Raw genomic sequence first — 13,705 nt, 5'->3', positions numbered from 1 at the left:
CCTGAGCTTGGGATTCTTTGCGCATTGTTAAATTGGGAGGCTAGCAGGTAATGGAGATGTAGGTGTTGAAGTGGTACCAAGCCGAGACCATCTCAGGGACTTCATGGGAAGGCTCCCAGGGGAATCAGGAAGGAAACCGCTTTCACAGAATGTCATTCACAGAAGCCTAATGCTGTCCCTGGACATCAAAGATCCTAAGTGTTACCTAAAACCACCTTGTGTCCCAGAGGGGCTGCCTCCTGCCTCTGGGGAACCCAGCACTGTCCTTTCTGCCTTCCATGTGCCAGGCATTAAGTAGATTCTAGGAAGGGGAACTCTGAATGATGGGGTCTGTGCCCTGGGTTGGCTGGGGAGGGGGCCTATAAATCTTGCAAGGGGGAGAACCTCAGGTTTATCTCTGTACAAGGCATTATAATCAGGTAAATTGTCAAGGAAGGTTGGAAGTCCCTTTGTCCGAGAAATCAGGATAGGCTTCCTGGAAGAGGTGTCCCTTAAAAGTGCTCTAAGTAGAAATTGTACTGTGGATAAAGGGCTCTCCATGGAGAAGCAATAAGTCAAAAAGACACTCGAGTCATGGGACCCTTCAGGAATCTGGGAGTGTAGGCAAGGCCTGCAGCGTAGACCAGGTTACTTGGTTTGGGGGCGATCTTGACCTTGTCCAAGGCAACAGACAGCGGGAGCCGGGGAGCATCATGACCAGACCTTCCCTGAGTTTGAGCTTTCCGCATAGGCAGCTCTTGGGCAGATTCCTTCAGCAACCTATTTGTACTTGGAGTGGATGCATTTTTCTTTCTGAAATGCAATATGCACTCCTCAGCCTCCCTAAAGAGGGAGTGTGTTGTGCTCCCCTTTTTCTGAGTCCAGCATTGTGCTGTGTTGAATTGAGCTTTGAAGTTGAGTTTCCTCTGCTGTGAACATGAGTTCCGGGCCGGGCTTCCTTCCTGCCCGCTCGTCCAAGGCCAGGCCCGACTTGGCCTCTGGGCTGTCTGCAGAGCTGTTCTCCCTGCCCCTGCAAACCCAGCAGTCAAGTTTGTGATGATTCTGCCATAAACAAGAACCCCTCAAGTTCCCAGTGAGGGCCCGGGCCAGCCAGGGGCCCTGGTTTATGGCTCATTAGACATCTTTATTGGGTCTGCCCTGAGGGAGAGGTTGAGAACCTTGACCTCCAAGCTTTGAATTAAGTCAGCAGGGGAGGTGTTTTCCTTAGGCCTGAAGTCCATTCTGCATCCATCAAAAGCTCTAAAAAAAGGGTGTATACCCTTTGAACCAGCCAGCCCACTTCTAGGCAAAATGTTTCCCGGGAAAGTCATTGCATGTGGGTGTCCATTGCAGGATTTAATGGTTAATGATTGGAGACAACCTAAGGATCGAGGAGTGGGAGATGGATTATCTCATGACGAGCGCTCCCTGGAACAGAGTATAAAAAATTCCCATTTACAGTGGAAATGCACACCATGATGTACATCAGAATGCCAGATGTTGGCTTGTGAAGAACATTTTTGCTCATCTGTATCTTTGAATTTTCTGTAGTTTTCACGTGCAGCACCTGAAGAGATCTAGTGGAGGGGTGGCCACAGCCAGAGCACTGTTAGAGCTTTGGATGTTTTAAAGAGGGGACTGTCACATCCTTGCCCGAGTCCAGTTTCTCGGGGGACTGAGTTTTCCACAGTCTAGAGCAGGTGTCTCCAAACTCCTTCCTTAACACGCTCACTAGTAAATAAATATCATAGGCTTTCTGGGCTAAACAGCGTCTGTGGCAACTACTCAACTCTGTCTTTGTACCTTGCAAGAAGCCATAAATCATATATGTAAATAGATGGACTCTGCTCCAATAAAACTTTATTTACAAAAACAGGCAGTGGGTGGATGTGGCCAGCTGACTAGTTTCCCCTCCCTGATCTCGGTAAAAACAAACAAACACACCACAGCTTGATGAATGGCTTCGGGGAGTGCTTCAGCCAGTTCAGAAATAGCACCAATGGCAAATAGCAGGAAGGAACAGGCCCAGGAAAATTGAAAAGGCGGATGTTTAAGTAGAGGCGGAAAGATCAGTTGTAACCTTCTTCCTGCAGACCTGGCAGGGGGAGGGGTGGAAGCCGTTTGGACGATGCTTTGCAGAATCTAAAATGCAAATCAGCACATCAAAGGCTCTGCAGCCTCTTGCTGGAAGGACACTGTTACCACTGTTGAAGCCAGACTTCCCCAAACCCTTTTAATATTAAACCCACAGAACCCTTTGTGGGCGTGAGTGTGTCCTACCTACACCTGGTGGTCCAGGGAAAGTTGGGGGAAAGGCCCCTCAAACTGCTCCTCGGGATTCCAGAGTCCAGAATGTCCCATGAGCTGAACCTGAATTTGTTTCAGCTCCAAATTGACACAGAAGCCAAGACTATGCTAATTAAGGCAGTTCTTACAGAAATCGGGCACGCTCAGTAAGAATTTTATGTGGTCCCTCCATAAACCTTTATTGAGCACCAGTTGTTTAGAATGGATCATGGGGGACCAGGAGATTTAGAACACGCACCTCAGAATCCAGAAAGCTGGGCTCCGTGGGGACGCAGAGAGCCGTGGGTGACACAAGGCCCGATGAGTCTGGGGTTGAGCCAGATCAGAATCGCAGAATCTTTAAAACCGCAGGGAATTTAGTGACCCCTTGGTTCAACCTCTTGTTTCACCAGTCGGGAAACTGAGGCCCAGAGCAAGGGAGGGACTTATCCAGGCTTTCATTGCAAGTTAGTGGAGGAATTGAGACCAAACCTAGGGTGAGAGACATATTGTGTGAATGCATTTTTATTAAATATCCAGAATGGCAAATCCCTGGAGACAAAAAGCAGATTCGTGGTTGCCAGAGGCTGGGGTGGGGGTGGGGTTAGGGAACGGGGGAGTGACTGCTTCATGGGTACAGGATTTCCTTCAGGGTGTTGAAATGTTTTGGAACTAGATGGTGGTGATGACTGCACAAAATTGTGGTTTTTACTAAATGCTTTGAAATGGTTGAAATGATGAATTTTATGTTAATGGGATTTCTACCACAATAAAAAAAATAGTAGCATGGTGGAATAATTCATTGGCCAAATTTGGACAGTCTTAAGAGTGAAAGGGGCCCGTCCCAGGGAAACCAAGCGTATGGTCACCTGGACTAAAACCATGCAGCTCTTTCTCTCGGGCCAATGTTTTGTGATGGGATTTCGTGTCCCCTGTGACGTTCTGGACGGCCTGGGAACTGGAGGTCTGTCTGCCTGCCAACGTTGCCAGGCAACGTGATGTTTCAGGAGTCCCGGGTGTTTACAAGTAAGGTTATCACCCCAAATCCAGGCTGTGTCCTTGCTGCACTTGGGTAGAGAACGCTGCAGTGGACATCTTTGTGTACCTGGCTTTCTCTTCCTTGATTCCTTCCATAGGATAAGTTTTTAGAAGCGGGATTAGTAAATCAAAAATTAATGCATGGTTTGGGGGTGGGGTATATTGGGGGAAAGCAGGTGATTTGTAGTCAGGAGCGTTGACCCCTCGCTCTGCTCTGCACTGGCGTGCAAGCTGGCTCATTTTCAGAACTGCGTTTTCCTCATCTGTAGTAAGGTAATAATTTGAAAAGCACGAGGTTTTTGAGGGTATTAAGCGGGAGAAAGCAGAGAGTGCACAGAGTCCCTTGGTACGGTGCCTGACTCTTGGTGGCGTTTCAAAAAATATTAGTTGAAAGTGAATATTGCCAAATTGCTTTTATGACTTACATTGGCCCTGGGAGCAGATGAGCATATCAGTTTCTCCACACCCACGCCTGCCTTGGATGTTATTATTTTCTTCTCTCAGGGATACTCTCCCTTCAAATATTTTTTGCACACTGATTTTATGTCCGGTATGATGGTCAGCCCCCTGGGAATACAGCTGTGAACTGGACCCAGGTCTCTCCTGGGCAGGAGCTCCTAGTCTAGTGGAGGAAACAGAGGCAGTTGTCAGGTGTAAGATCAGTGTTGGGCTAGGGGGAAGCACTGGGAGTTAGATACCAGGCTCTCAGGAGACAACTGAACCCGCCCTGGGGCATCAGGGAGGGCTTCCTGGAGGAGGTGGCGCTTGGAACTGAGAATTGAGGGATGGATAGACATCAGCCAGGTAGGTAGTAGGAAATGGCAGTGTAGAGACTCGAAGGTGAAGAAAGGCACACTGTGTCCTGTGGCCTGCCTGGGGTTCTGAAGTAAGTATGTGAGTGCATGTGAGAGACAGACAGACAGACAGACAGACGGATGGGGAGGTGTCAATCTTTCTCCAGCGGTTGATGGGGACACTGATGGGCTCTGCAGGGGGGTGGGTGATGTGGTGCTTGCATATCAGAGAATCACTCTGGCTCCTGGGAGAATAGATCGGAGGAATGTCAGTGAGGAGGCGGGTTGTAAATGTCCCTTCTCAGTGATGATTTCCCTGGCCACTCTCTCCTTTATTGTCATTTATCTAACATTCTGTACCTCTTGCTTATTTATGACCATTGTACATTCCTCTCCTCTTGACTGTCAGCTCCACGGGAACAGGACTTTCTGGACGTCTTGTCCCCAGCACCTGGCATAGTGGGTCCCCAGCAATTGCGTATTGGAATGAGTGAGTGAATGAATGAGCTAAGGACACAGCCTTGGGGACGGAGGAGAGAGGATGCCTGCGTTCCGGCGACAGGAGACACTGGGCCCCTTCCATCTGGAGTCTGCGGGTGAACAAACCAGCCTCATTTTCTGCGTCCCGGCTCCTCTGGGAGGACACGGGCATGCACGTGGCCCTTGCACAGTGCCCCCCACAGATGCAGACCTGGGAGCCCAGGTCACACTCCGGAAGGTGCTGGAGGGTGTCGGGACTGGCCCGTGCCCCTCGCCAGATGGTGGCATTCCCAGGACACGGCACCCAGGGGTGGCCGAGTGAGTGGCTGGTGAGCTCCCGGAGCGCATTTGAGGGTGTCATAGTGAAGAACCGGCAACAGCTGTTGGAGTGAATGAACGCCTCCGAATCCCAGCAAAAAGCTGCCAAACTGTTTGATTTTGAATGGACGCGCTCCCCTGGCCTCCTCCCCGTGTGGTTCTCTGGGATCTCCCGGGAGACTTTGAGCTCCGTGGCTGCACCCCCAGCCCCCAGCCCCCAGCCCCCACCCAGCCCAGGGCCCGGGGTGTGGAAGGAAGGTCAGAAGGATGGATGAAAAAAATTAATGCTCTTGAATGATGCCTATCTGATTTCAGCAACTATTGGTCGTGGTGACTCAATTCCCAGGAAAAATTATTTTTCTCTGCATAAAATTACAGGAAGTGGAATTTTAATTTTGCAAATCAATTCAGGGAAATCAAGCCTGTGGACTTGGCAGGTTTAGCAAAAGCAGAGACATACCCATCGCCACCCCCTGCTTCCAGGTGCTTGAGGTCTGACTGACATCCTGTGTCTCCTGGTCTAGTGCAGCCTCCTGGCATCCCAGGTCAGCCTTGCTCCCCGCCTCTCCCCCAGGGTGACCTCCATGAGGATTAAAAGAGAGATGGCTCGCCCTGGCCGGTGTGGCTCAGTTGGTTAGTTGTTATCCGTGCACCAAAGGGTTGCCAGTTCAGTACCCGGTCAGGGCACATGCCCGGGTTGCAGGCTTGATCCCCAGTAGGGGGCGTGCTGGAGGCAGCTGTTCCATGTTTCACTCTCACACGGATGTTTCTCTCCCTCTCCCTCTCAAAAATCAATTAAAAAAATTTTTTTTTTTTTTTTTAAAAAAGAGATGGCTCATACTCAGCGTTCCATCTTTCTTCAGGGAGCTCCTGTGTACCTGGCTTTGGCCGTAGCACTGATAACATTTTAAAAAGCAGGCAAGGCCATTCCAGGAATGCATAGCATGTGGCCACTGTGCAAGTGGGCTTCCAGAATGTTTTAGAAGAGACTAAATTAAGCAGAACATATGCGATGCATATAAAGTAGGGTTTTAAAGCGCGTATTTCACTAAGTTTCTTTGTATTTTATCACGGGTTAAGTGAAAGCCTGAGAATCATGGGCTTCTCTAGGTTTGGGAAAGACTTCAAAATATTATTTAGCCGTTCACTCTGGCGGTTGAAAACCTTTTTCCCCCTTTGCTCGTTGATTTATTAATTAATTCATGGGTTCATTCATGCAACCATATTTATAGACCAGGAACTTGCCAGGCATTTTAAATGGAAACCTGAGAGGAAACCCCAAAATGTTAAGCAGATTCCAGATAACAGAGACACTGCTCTGGTTAAGAGGGGTGTGCACCAAGAGGCTTTTTCTTGTCTTTCCCTTTTTCTGTTTTCTAAAAATTTTTTTATTGATTGGTTTGAGAGACAGAAATCGATTTGCTGTTCCACTTATATATGCATTCATTAGTTGCTTTTTGTATGTGTGCCGACCAGGGATTGAACCCGCAACCTCAGTGTGTCAGGACCCAACTGAGCTACCCAGACAGGTTGACTCTCTTTTTCCTTCCTTGCAATACTGAGATGGGTTCCTTGACCCCAAAGTGGGGTGGACATTTGTGCACCATTGATCCACTAGGTCGGCAGAGGTTGCTCCTGGTGACTCCCTTCCGAGGAAAAGCCACGCAGAGAAGCGTTCATTCCACATTCCGGCAGGGCAGATGAGCTGGTGTGACAGTGTGCAGTTAATGGGGTCGCAGCAGGTGTCAGACAGTGGGTCTCCTTCCTGGGGTCCGGTGAGACTGGAGGCTCCTCTTGGTGAGGCTGAGCTTCCAGCGAACTCTCCACAGCTCTTTGGTTCCAGAGCCAGAGAAACTCATCATATGTCTTAGAATGTTTAGTGTCATGAAATTCATGACATCTACACATATTCAGAACCTTAGAAGGGTAGGGAGCAGGGCCAGGGAAATCTTTCTTCATTTCTTCATTCACTCAGTAATTATGCAGCTGGTGCTATTATATGCCAGGCCCCTGTGCTGACTGCTGGGGATTCAGGGTGCCCCCTGGGGGCTTACCCTGGAATGGTACTGATGTGAACGGAAGTATCATGCACTGTGAAATGTAACTGTAGCTATGATGAGGCCTGCGGAGTATCTGTGGGGCTCCGTGGACATGTAAGAGGGAGATTGTACTAGGTAGGAGGGGGCAGGGATGTCTGAGCTGTGATCTCAGAGGTGGGCCTGTTTCTGAGCGAGAGGGGTATCTCAGAGAGCAGGCACAGCACGTGCAAAGGCCCTGAGGAGGCATTTGAGAGATGCAATGCACAAACACTTCTGAGCAGGAGAACCAGGAGAAGCAGCTCCCACTCAGTCAGCACCTCGCGTGTTCAGGAGTCACCTCCTCTAAGCTGAGGGAGCCTTCTGGGACCACCATTCTCAGTTCTAGGCAGTTAATCCTAGTCCTGTGTTCCCATGTACCCCTTTATAAACTGATGTTTATTGCCCAGTGTTGTAATTGTTTGTGTATGTGCTAGGTTCCCCCAAAGCAGGGGATATTTCTTGTTCATTTCTGTGCACATAGTAGGTGCTCAGTAAACATGCATCAGAGGGTTGGGGGAGATTTTTATCGAGCACCTACTGTGGACTCAGCACTCCTTACGCGCATGTATGTATTAGGCTGCAGTGTTGAAAAGCCGAAAGGAGCGTGAGTTTGACAGGCTGGAGGAGATGCCGGCGGACACAGTTGGAGCTCCGAGCTTTGGCACCGTCTGTGCCCATATCGCTGGGACTCCGGAATCGAGGCTGTCGTCCGTTTCTTCCCAGACCTGCTGAAACTCAGTCTGCAGGGGTGAGCCTTCCCTCCCCCGCTGGCTTCTGCCATGGGAGTGTGGGGACAGCCCTGTTCTCGATGAGATGTGACACCCGTGGCTTTCTCTGGCAGTCACACATCCCCAGCCAGGGCCTGCCAGCTCGGGTGAGTGGGGCTGGAGTGGCCGGGGGTGGAGGGCGCCTCTGAGTTCTGCCGGGGAATGTTCTCTGTCCTTTGAGTCCTCTTATTGCCCTGTGTCTCATGTTCGGGCTACGTCTGTGTCCCTGAGCAGGGTTTCCAGAGGTCACGGGGGCTGGCTCTAAAGGGGAACAGTCCTGATTTTGGGCAGGACCCCCGGTGCCACTGCAGAGAGAATTCTGCCTTTCTCAGATTCCCCGATTCTCCGTATCTGTCCCTCTTTTCTGCGTCTGACATGTCTAGACAGTGTTCTCGGGTTTGGGGAGAAGGAATCTGTTAGCACCATCAAGCGTGTAAGGAAGAAAAAAATATCAAAATCTGTCTGCCTTTCTTTCCTGCAGGCTGCTGGGTGAGTCAGAGCCGGGAGCAGCAGTGCGGGCCCTGGGGAGGGAAGCGGGAAGCTTCCATTGAACTAAAATGCCTCCTGCTGTTAGTCTGTCTAGGTGGGGGCAGGCTGGGGAACACGGGTGTGTAGGTGGGGCAGGTGTGGGAGGAATCAAGAACAGTGACTTGTCTGGCACTTTTTAAGACCAGAAGGGGGTGAAACATAATTTTTTAAAAGGCAGAGTTGAATGGGTTGAGGTCCAATTTCGGCTGTGTGATGTGGGCAAGCGAGATGACCTCTCTGGGCCCTTTCCCTTTATCTCTGTCATGGAGACACCGATAATACCTGCCCCTTGGGGTTGTTGGAGGATTAATGAGAAAGGAAGGCTCCTGCGTTGAGAGAGCAGGTCATACACAGCTGGATGAACAAGGGGCTCTGCCCGAGCCACAAAATGAGGTCTGATGGGCGCCATACCCACCTCACAGGGTGTGAGGAAGATGTGATTTATGAAACACGGGAAGCGTTGGCTTACCTCGAGGCCTCAGTCCGGGTGTGCCCTCACCGTTAGCTGTTACTCTTACTGAGACTGTGAAGGCAGCCAGCGTAAAGCAGGCATTGAAGAGAAAAAACCCAAAGGCAAGTGACCGTAGGTCAGTGAAAATCAGGATGGCTTTTCCTCAGGCATCGGGAAAGGTGGGGGAGGGGAACATAAGGGACGGTCTGCTGGGGGTGGGCCCTGAGGCTTGGGTTCTGTGGCCATTCAGCAACTCTGTGACCTCAGGGACTCTGTGTGAGCTGGGGCTGGTCACTTACCCTCTCTGTGCTTGGTGCTGAGCACAGGGTCCTGCCAAGGATCCCCTGGGATGCCTGAGGCCTGGCGGGCAGGCTCTGAAATGGGAAAACAGGTGGTGGCAGGAGTGAAGGAACTCGAGGGAGCTGTCACTGGGGCTTGTGTTGGGATCGTGCAGTGTGAGTGTGGAGTGCGACTGGGTTCGAATCCCGACTTTGCTTCTTACGTCCTGAGTGACTTCAGGCCTGTCACTTGGCGTCTCTGAGCTGATTTCCTGGTCCGTCCAGCAGAGAGGATCACTGTTTACCCTAGGAGCTGGCCTGTGATGAGCTGGGTCGGGAAGGTCCTGGTGGACGTTGGCGCCTTCCCCCCACCCTTTGATCTGGAAGGAACTTGGGAAACAGCCATTTAGCCCGCTCCCCTGCCCAGGGTGAGAGGGGTGGACAGGCTGGCCCGGGCTCGCCCGGCCACGTCGGTGGGGAGCTGTTGTCCAGAACTCGGGGCTCTGGTCAGCTTCCACCAGGACGCTGACTGAATTTTAAATTTCCTTTTTATTTTTTTTAGCAGTGGCTTCTGCATTTCGGATGTTTTGAATCCCCATGGATCCTCAACCGTAACCATGGCGACGCGGGTCGAAGTCGGCTCCATAGCGTCCCTGACAGGAGTGCCAGGCCTCGGGGAGATCGCCAAGGAGGAGACCCTGAAGCGGACCTACTTCTGCCAGGCCGGTGACGCCTCCGGGGCGCCCTCAGCGCGGCTCCTGGAAGGAAAGAGCCCCCTCGGGAGCCCCGCTCGCCTGCTGCCTCTGCCCAGACTCGCCCCCAAGCCCTTCTTCAAGGGGAAGGCCCCGGACGTGAAGCCCCCCGGGGAGTCCTTGCGGCCCAGCCCCTCCAGGCCTTCGCCTTCCTGTGGGTCGCCCCAGGACGGGGCGGCAAAGGACCTGGGCGACAGGATGCCCAGCTTGGTGGGGCAGGAGGCGGGCGGCGGGGAGGGGCTGAGGAGAAGCTCGTCCCTGTTCCACAAGCCTGCGGCCCTGCGGCCCAGCCCCAGCTCCCTGATTCTCTTTGAAACCACCAAGGCCGGCCCTGCCCTGGGGAAGGGGCTCAGTGAGGGGGCTCCGGAGGCCAAGGCAGGGGTGTCCCTGGAGGCCAAGGCAGGTGTGTCTCAGGAGTCCCCTCCGGGCTCGCGGCCTGAAGTGGCCGCCAAGCCCGCTCTGCCCGCGCGGAAGCCTGGGGGCACCCTTCCCTGGCCGGACTCCCTGTCTCAGGACACAAGGCCAGCTGCCACCCAAGAGGAGACAGGCCTAAAGGAACGTCTGTCAAAGGCCAGCGGCGTGGAGGACGCGGGTGGCCCCGCCGTGGAGCCCAGGCCTCGCCCGAGGAGAAGGCCCGTGTCGGCTATTTTCACGGAATCCATTCAGCCCCAGAAGCCAGGCCCAGGCGGGGTGGCTGCGATGGGGAAGGCACCCCCCACCCCTCCGGAGAAGACGTGGGTGAGGAGGCCCCGGCCTCTGTCCATGGACCTCACGGCCCCATTTGAGAGCAGGGAGGCCTTGCTGAGGAAGGCGGCCGACCAGGCCGCGGCAGGTCCCACGGCCCAGCGTCGGGGGCCCGAGAGGCCCAACCCGGAGCCCAGAGTGGATGGGGAGCGTTTGGTCAAAGCAGAGGCTCCGCTTTCTGAGGCAGATTCCGACTTCCTCGAGGTGACCAAGAGGATCCGAGAACGGAAGGAAAAGGCGATGTCCAAGGCGGATCTGGGCAGCCTCAGAACTGCGGGGGGCTCGGCCAGGGCCACCTCCACAGACGACCAGAAGCCCGGGCAGGAGAAAGCCCAGCTGGACGGGGAGCCACAGAAGGCTCCCGAGTCCCCTTCGCCCAGGCCAGACAAAGGCCAAGAAATCGCCGAGGTCAAGAGCAGAGTGTCCGATGGGGAGATCCGGACCCGGGGAGAGTGGGCCTCCAGGGGCAGTGTCAAGAAGCGCCTCAGCCTGTTTGGGGAGGACAGCACCTGCTCCTTGGCCTTGGCAGTGGGGTCTGAAGCCCCACTGGCCACCCCCGAGTCCCCATTGACTGCTCCAGAGCCGGAGAAAGCAGGGGTGAGCGTCCAGGAGCGGATCAAAGGCTGGGCCTCCGAGAGCTCCAAGGCCAAGCTGGAGGTCAGGAGGAAGGCTTTCCAGGCGCGGCCACTGTCGGCGGATATGACCAAACTGTAAGTGGGAATGTCCCATGGGGTTCACTCTGTCCCTGAGCTGCCTCAAACCGCCCACCAGAGGACCCCCGGGTACTGCGGGCACCAGGCTCCAGGCTGGACACCTTACCCCTCCTCTCTGGGTTCACTCACAGCCTTAAGAGGAAGCGGCCTTAGCTTCCATTTCTCAGATGAGCTGTGTGCCAGCAGTGAGGCCAGGAGCTCGGCTTTCTTGTCCCTTCTCATCTTTGCACTTGGGAGATATTGTGCCCATTTCACAGACTGGGATAGGAAAGGTGAAGCACCATGAGGAAGTTGGGGGGAGTCTGCTGTATTCCATAGCTAAGCTTTCCTTTCCTAAAGTCTATGGACACTTAATATATGGCTGAAACCTCCACGAGGGGCCTGCAAAATAAAACTAGATGGGTCAAGATAACTTGGGCAAGTCGCCTCCCCTCTTGAGCCTCCGTTTCTTCATCTCACGATACTAAGACCTTTCTTAAAGGTAAAGACTCAGAGACAGAATCCCGGGAATCTATTCTCTGCCCATGGGAAGCCTTCAATGCACTGTAGCTTTAAATGATATTAATAACCCTGATAGTTAATAATTATTCTCTAAGCTTGCCTGGCCTCTGACATCTCGTGTTCCTTTGTTTTCCCACAAGTGGCTTCTTGGTTACAACAGGGAGATGCCACTGGGCGTGTCCACTAGCTCAGTAATGACATGCATGCCACTGACATACCTTGTTGGGGATGGAACATCCAGGGGGCAGGACCTCTGGACAAACTCCCCCCCCACAGCCCTGGGAACTAGGGCAGCCAGCCGGGCCAGAATTAGACCAGTGACTCTCAGCATTTAGAATCACCTGGAAAAAATTCCACTGTCTGGGTCCCACCTCCAGAGATTCCAAATCAGTGGGTCTGGGGAGAAGGGCTCCTATCTTGTTTTTTTTTAAAGCTTCCCAGGGGATTCTCATGTGTAGGCCTGAGAGCCCCTGAGTTCATAGAGCAACAGAAAAAGGGGCATCAGTGTCAGGGCCCTCACAAGCCTCCTCTCCCTGCAGTGCCTTGGATTATTCCCATCGGACAGATGGGTAAACTGAGGCTCCAAGTGTGGGTCAAGTTGAAGAGGTTTGATTTCTCTCTCCTTTTTTTTTTTCTCTGCCGCCCCCAGCCCCGAACTAATCTTTAGGCATCCACTCTAGGAACTTTCCAGAGAAGGAAACATTCTAGCTCACAACTCCCCTTCCTCCCTCTTCCCCCTTGCAAGTGGGGACACAGACCCAGAAAGGGGACAATGACTTGGCCAAAGTCACCTGGAGAGGCAGAGACAGGCTCCTCCTGCCCCCACACATTCCACGACAGCCCACTGCCCAGAGTCCCATGGCTCGTCCGCGGTGGGGCTGCTGTTGTGCCCGTGGTTGCCAACAACAACCATTAATTATCCCTCCTGGGGCACCCTCGGTCTTCCCTGAACGCCCTCACGAGGCTGTTAGGGCTTTGAGGAGCCTCTTATCCGCCCTACAAAAGGCGATAGGGAGGTATTAATTATCTCCATTTTATAGATGAAGAGACAGAGGCTCAGGTGAGGAGGTCACAAGCCTGGCCCAAGCTCCAGGCCACCTGGTAGAGCTGGCACTAGCATCCAGGTCTCCTCCCCCAAGCCTGGGGCTCCTGCTCCCCCCACAATGCTGTGTTTAAGGTAGGCCGTCCCTCCGGGCCCTTCTCTCTTGGTTTGGCAACCAGAAAGGACATGTTTTTCTCAAAGCAAATCAGGCTCTGTTGCTTTCATGATCTCGACGCTGATCTCACCCGTGGGTCCCTGAGCTAGTTATGGGGTGTGGGACGGAGGGAGCCACAGCTGCTGGTCCAGCCAAGTAACCTGGATCTCTATACCAGGTTTTCAAGTTCAGCATCAAGCAATGAAGTCAAGTATGAGAGGTGCTCGGAGCCGAGTGGTGAGCTTGCTAAGGAGCCGAGAGAAAAGGTAAGGAGCTGTTGTGTTTGGCTATGGGTGGTTTGGCTATGGGTAGTTTGGCTATGGGTAGCTCTTCTTATTAGAAGAGCTTTTATGATCTACAAGACCCAGAAAGAATCAGAGGCCTCTCATGAGCAATAAGACAGTTTTCCCTTTAATGCCGGGACTTTTAAAGTCCCTTCTGGCCTGCTGGGCGTGATTCCCTGTTCCTTTGTGTTAAATGCTTTTTTACAAATTCATTCGCCAGGTATTTATTTTTTCCGTGCAAAGAGGAAAAGAGACATGGCTTTCCTCTGTAGGAATGCCTGCTTTATGAAGAAATTAATAAAGATTAAAGAATGTTAATAGTAAAGAAACCCCTTCTATTTCCCTGCTCCCTTCCTAACTCTGACTTTCACCTAAGCAGCCTCAGGAGGAAAATTACCAGCAATTAAATTGCTCAAAAAGTACCTTTATTTAGTTCATTTCATAAGAAAAAGCTCATAAAGTAACTCCTAGGTGTAATTGGTTTGTGGTTAGTGCTTCAGGCAGACTTCTAATTTTTA

At 52.6% G+C, this 13,705-nt stretch overlaps 1 protein-coding gene across 1 annotated transcript in view; it reads left to right on the top strand.

The window, feature by feature from the left end:
- The window catches only part of KIAA1671, a 127,358-nt gene that overhangs the window by 30,345 nt on the left and 83,308 nt on the right, over nt 1-13,705 (top strand). The window contains exons 2-3 of the mRNA XM_081122670.1: nt 9,560-11,203; nt 13,082-13,169. Coding sequence (XP_080978796.1) covers nt 9,615-11,203; nt 13,082-13,169 — 1,677 coding nt within the window. The 5' untranslated portion in view covers nt 9,560-9,614. The remainder of the gene's footprint in view (nt 1-9,559; nt 11,204-13,081; nt 13,170-13,705) is intronic.

The sequence above is a fragment of the Miniopterus schreibersii genome (genome assembly GCF_964146895.1).
Source record: "Miniopterus schreibersii genome assembly, chromosome: 20".
Classification (NCBI taxonomy): domain Eukaryota; kingdom Metazoa; phylum Chordata; class Mammalia; order Chiroptera; family Miniopteridae; genus Miniopterus; species Miniopterus schreibersii.
This window is presented reverse-complemented; position numbering and strand designations above follow the sequence as displayed.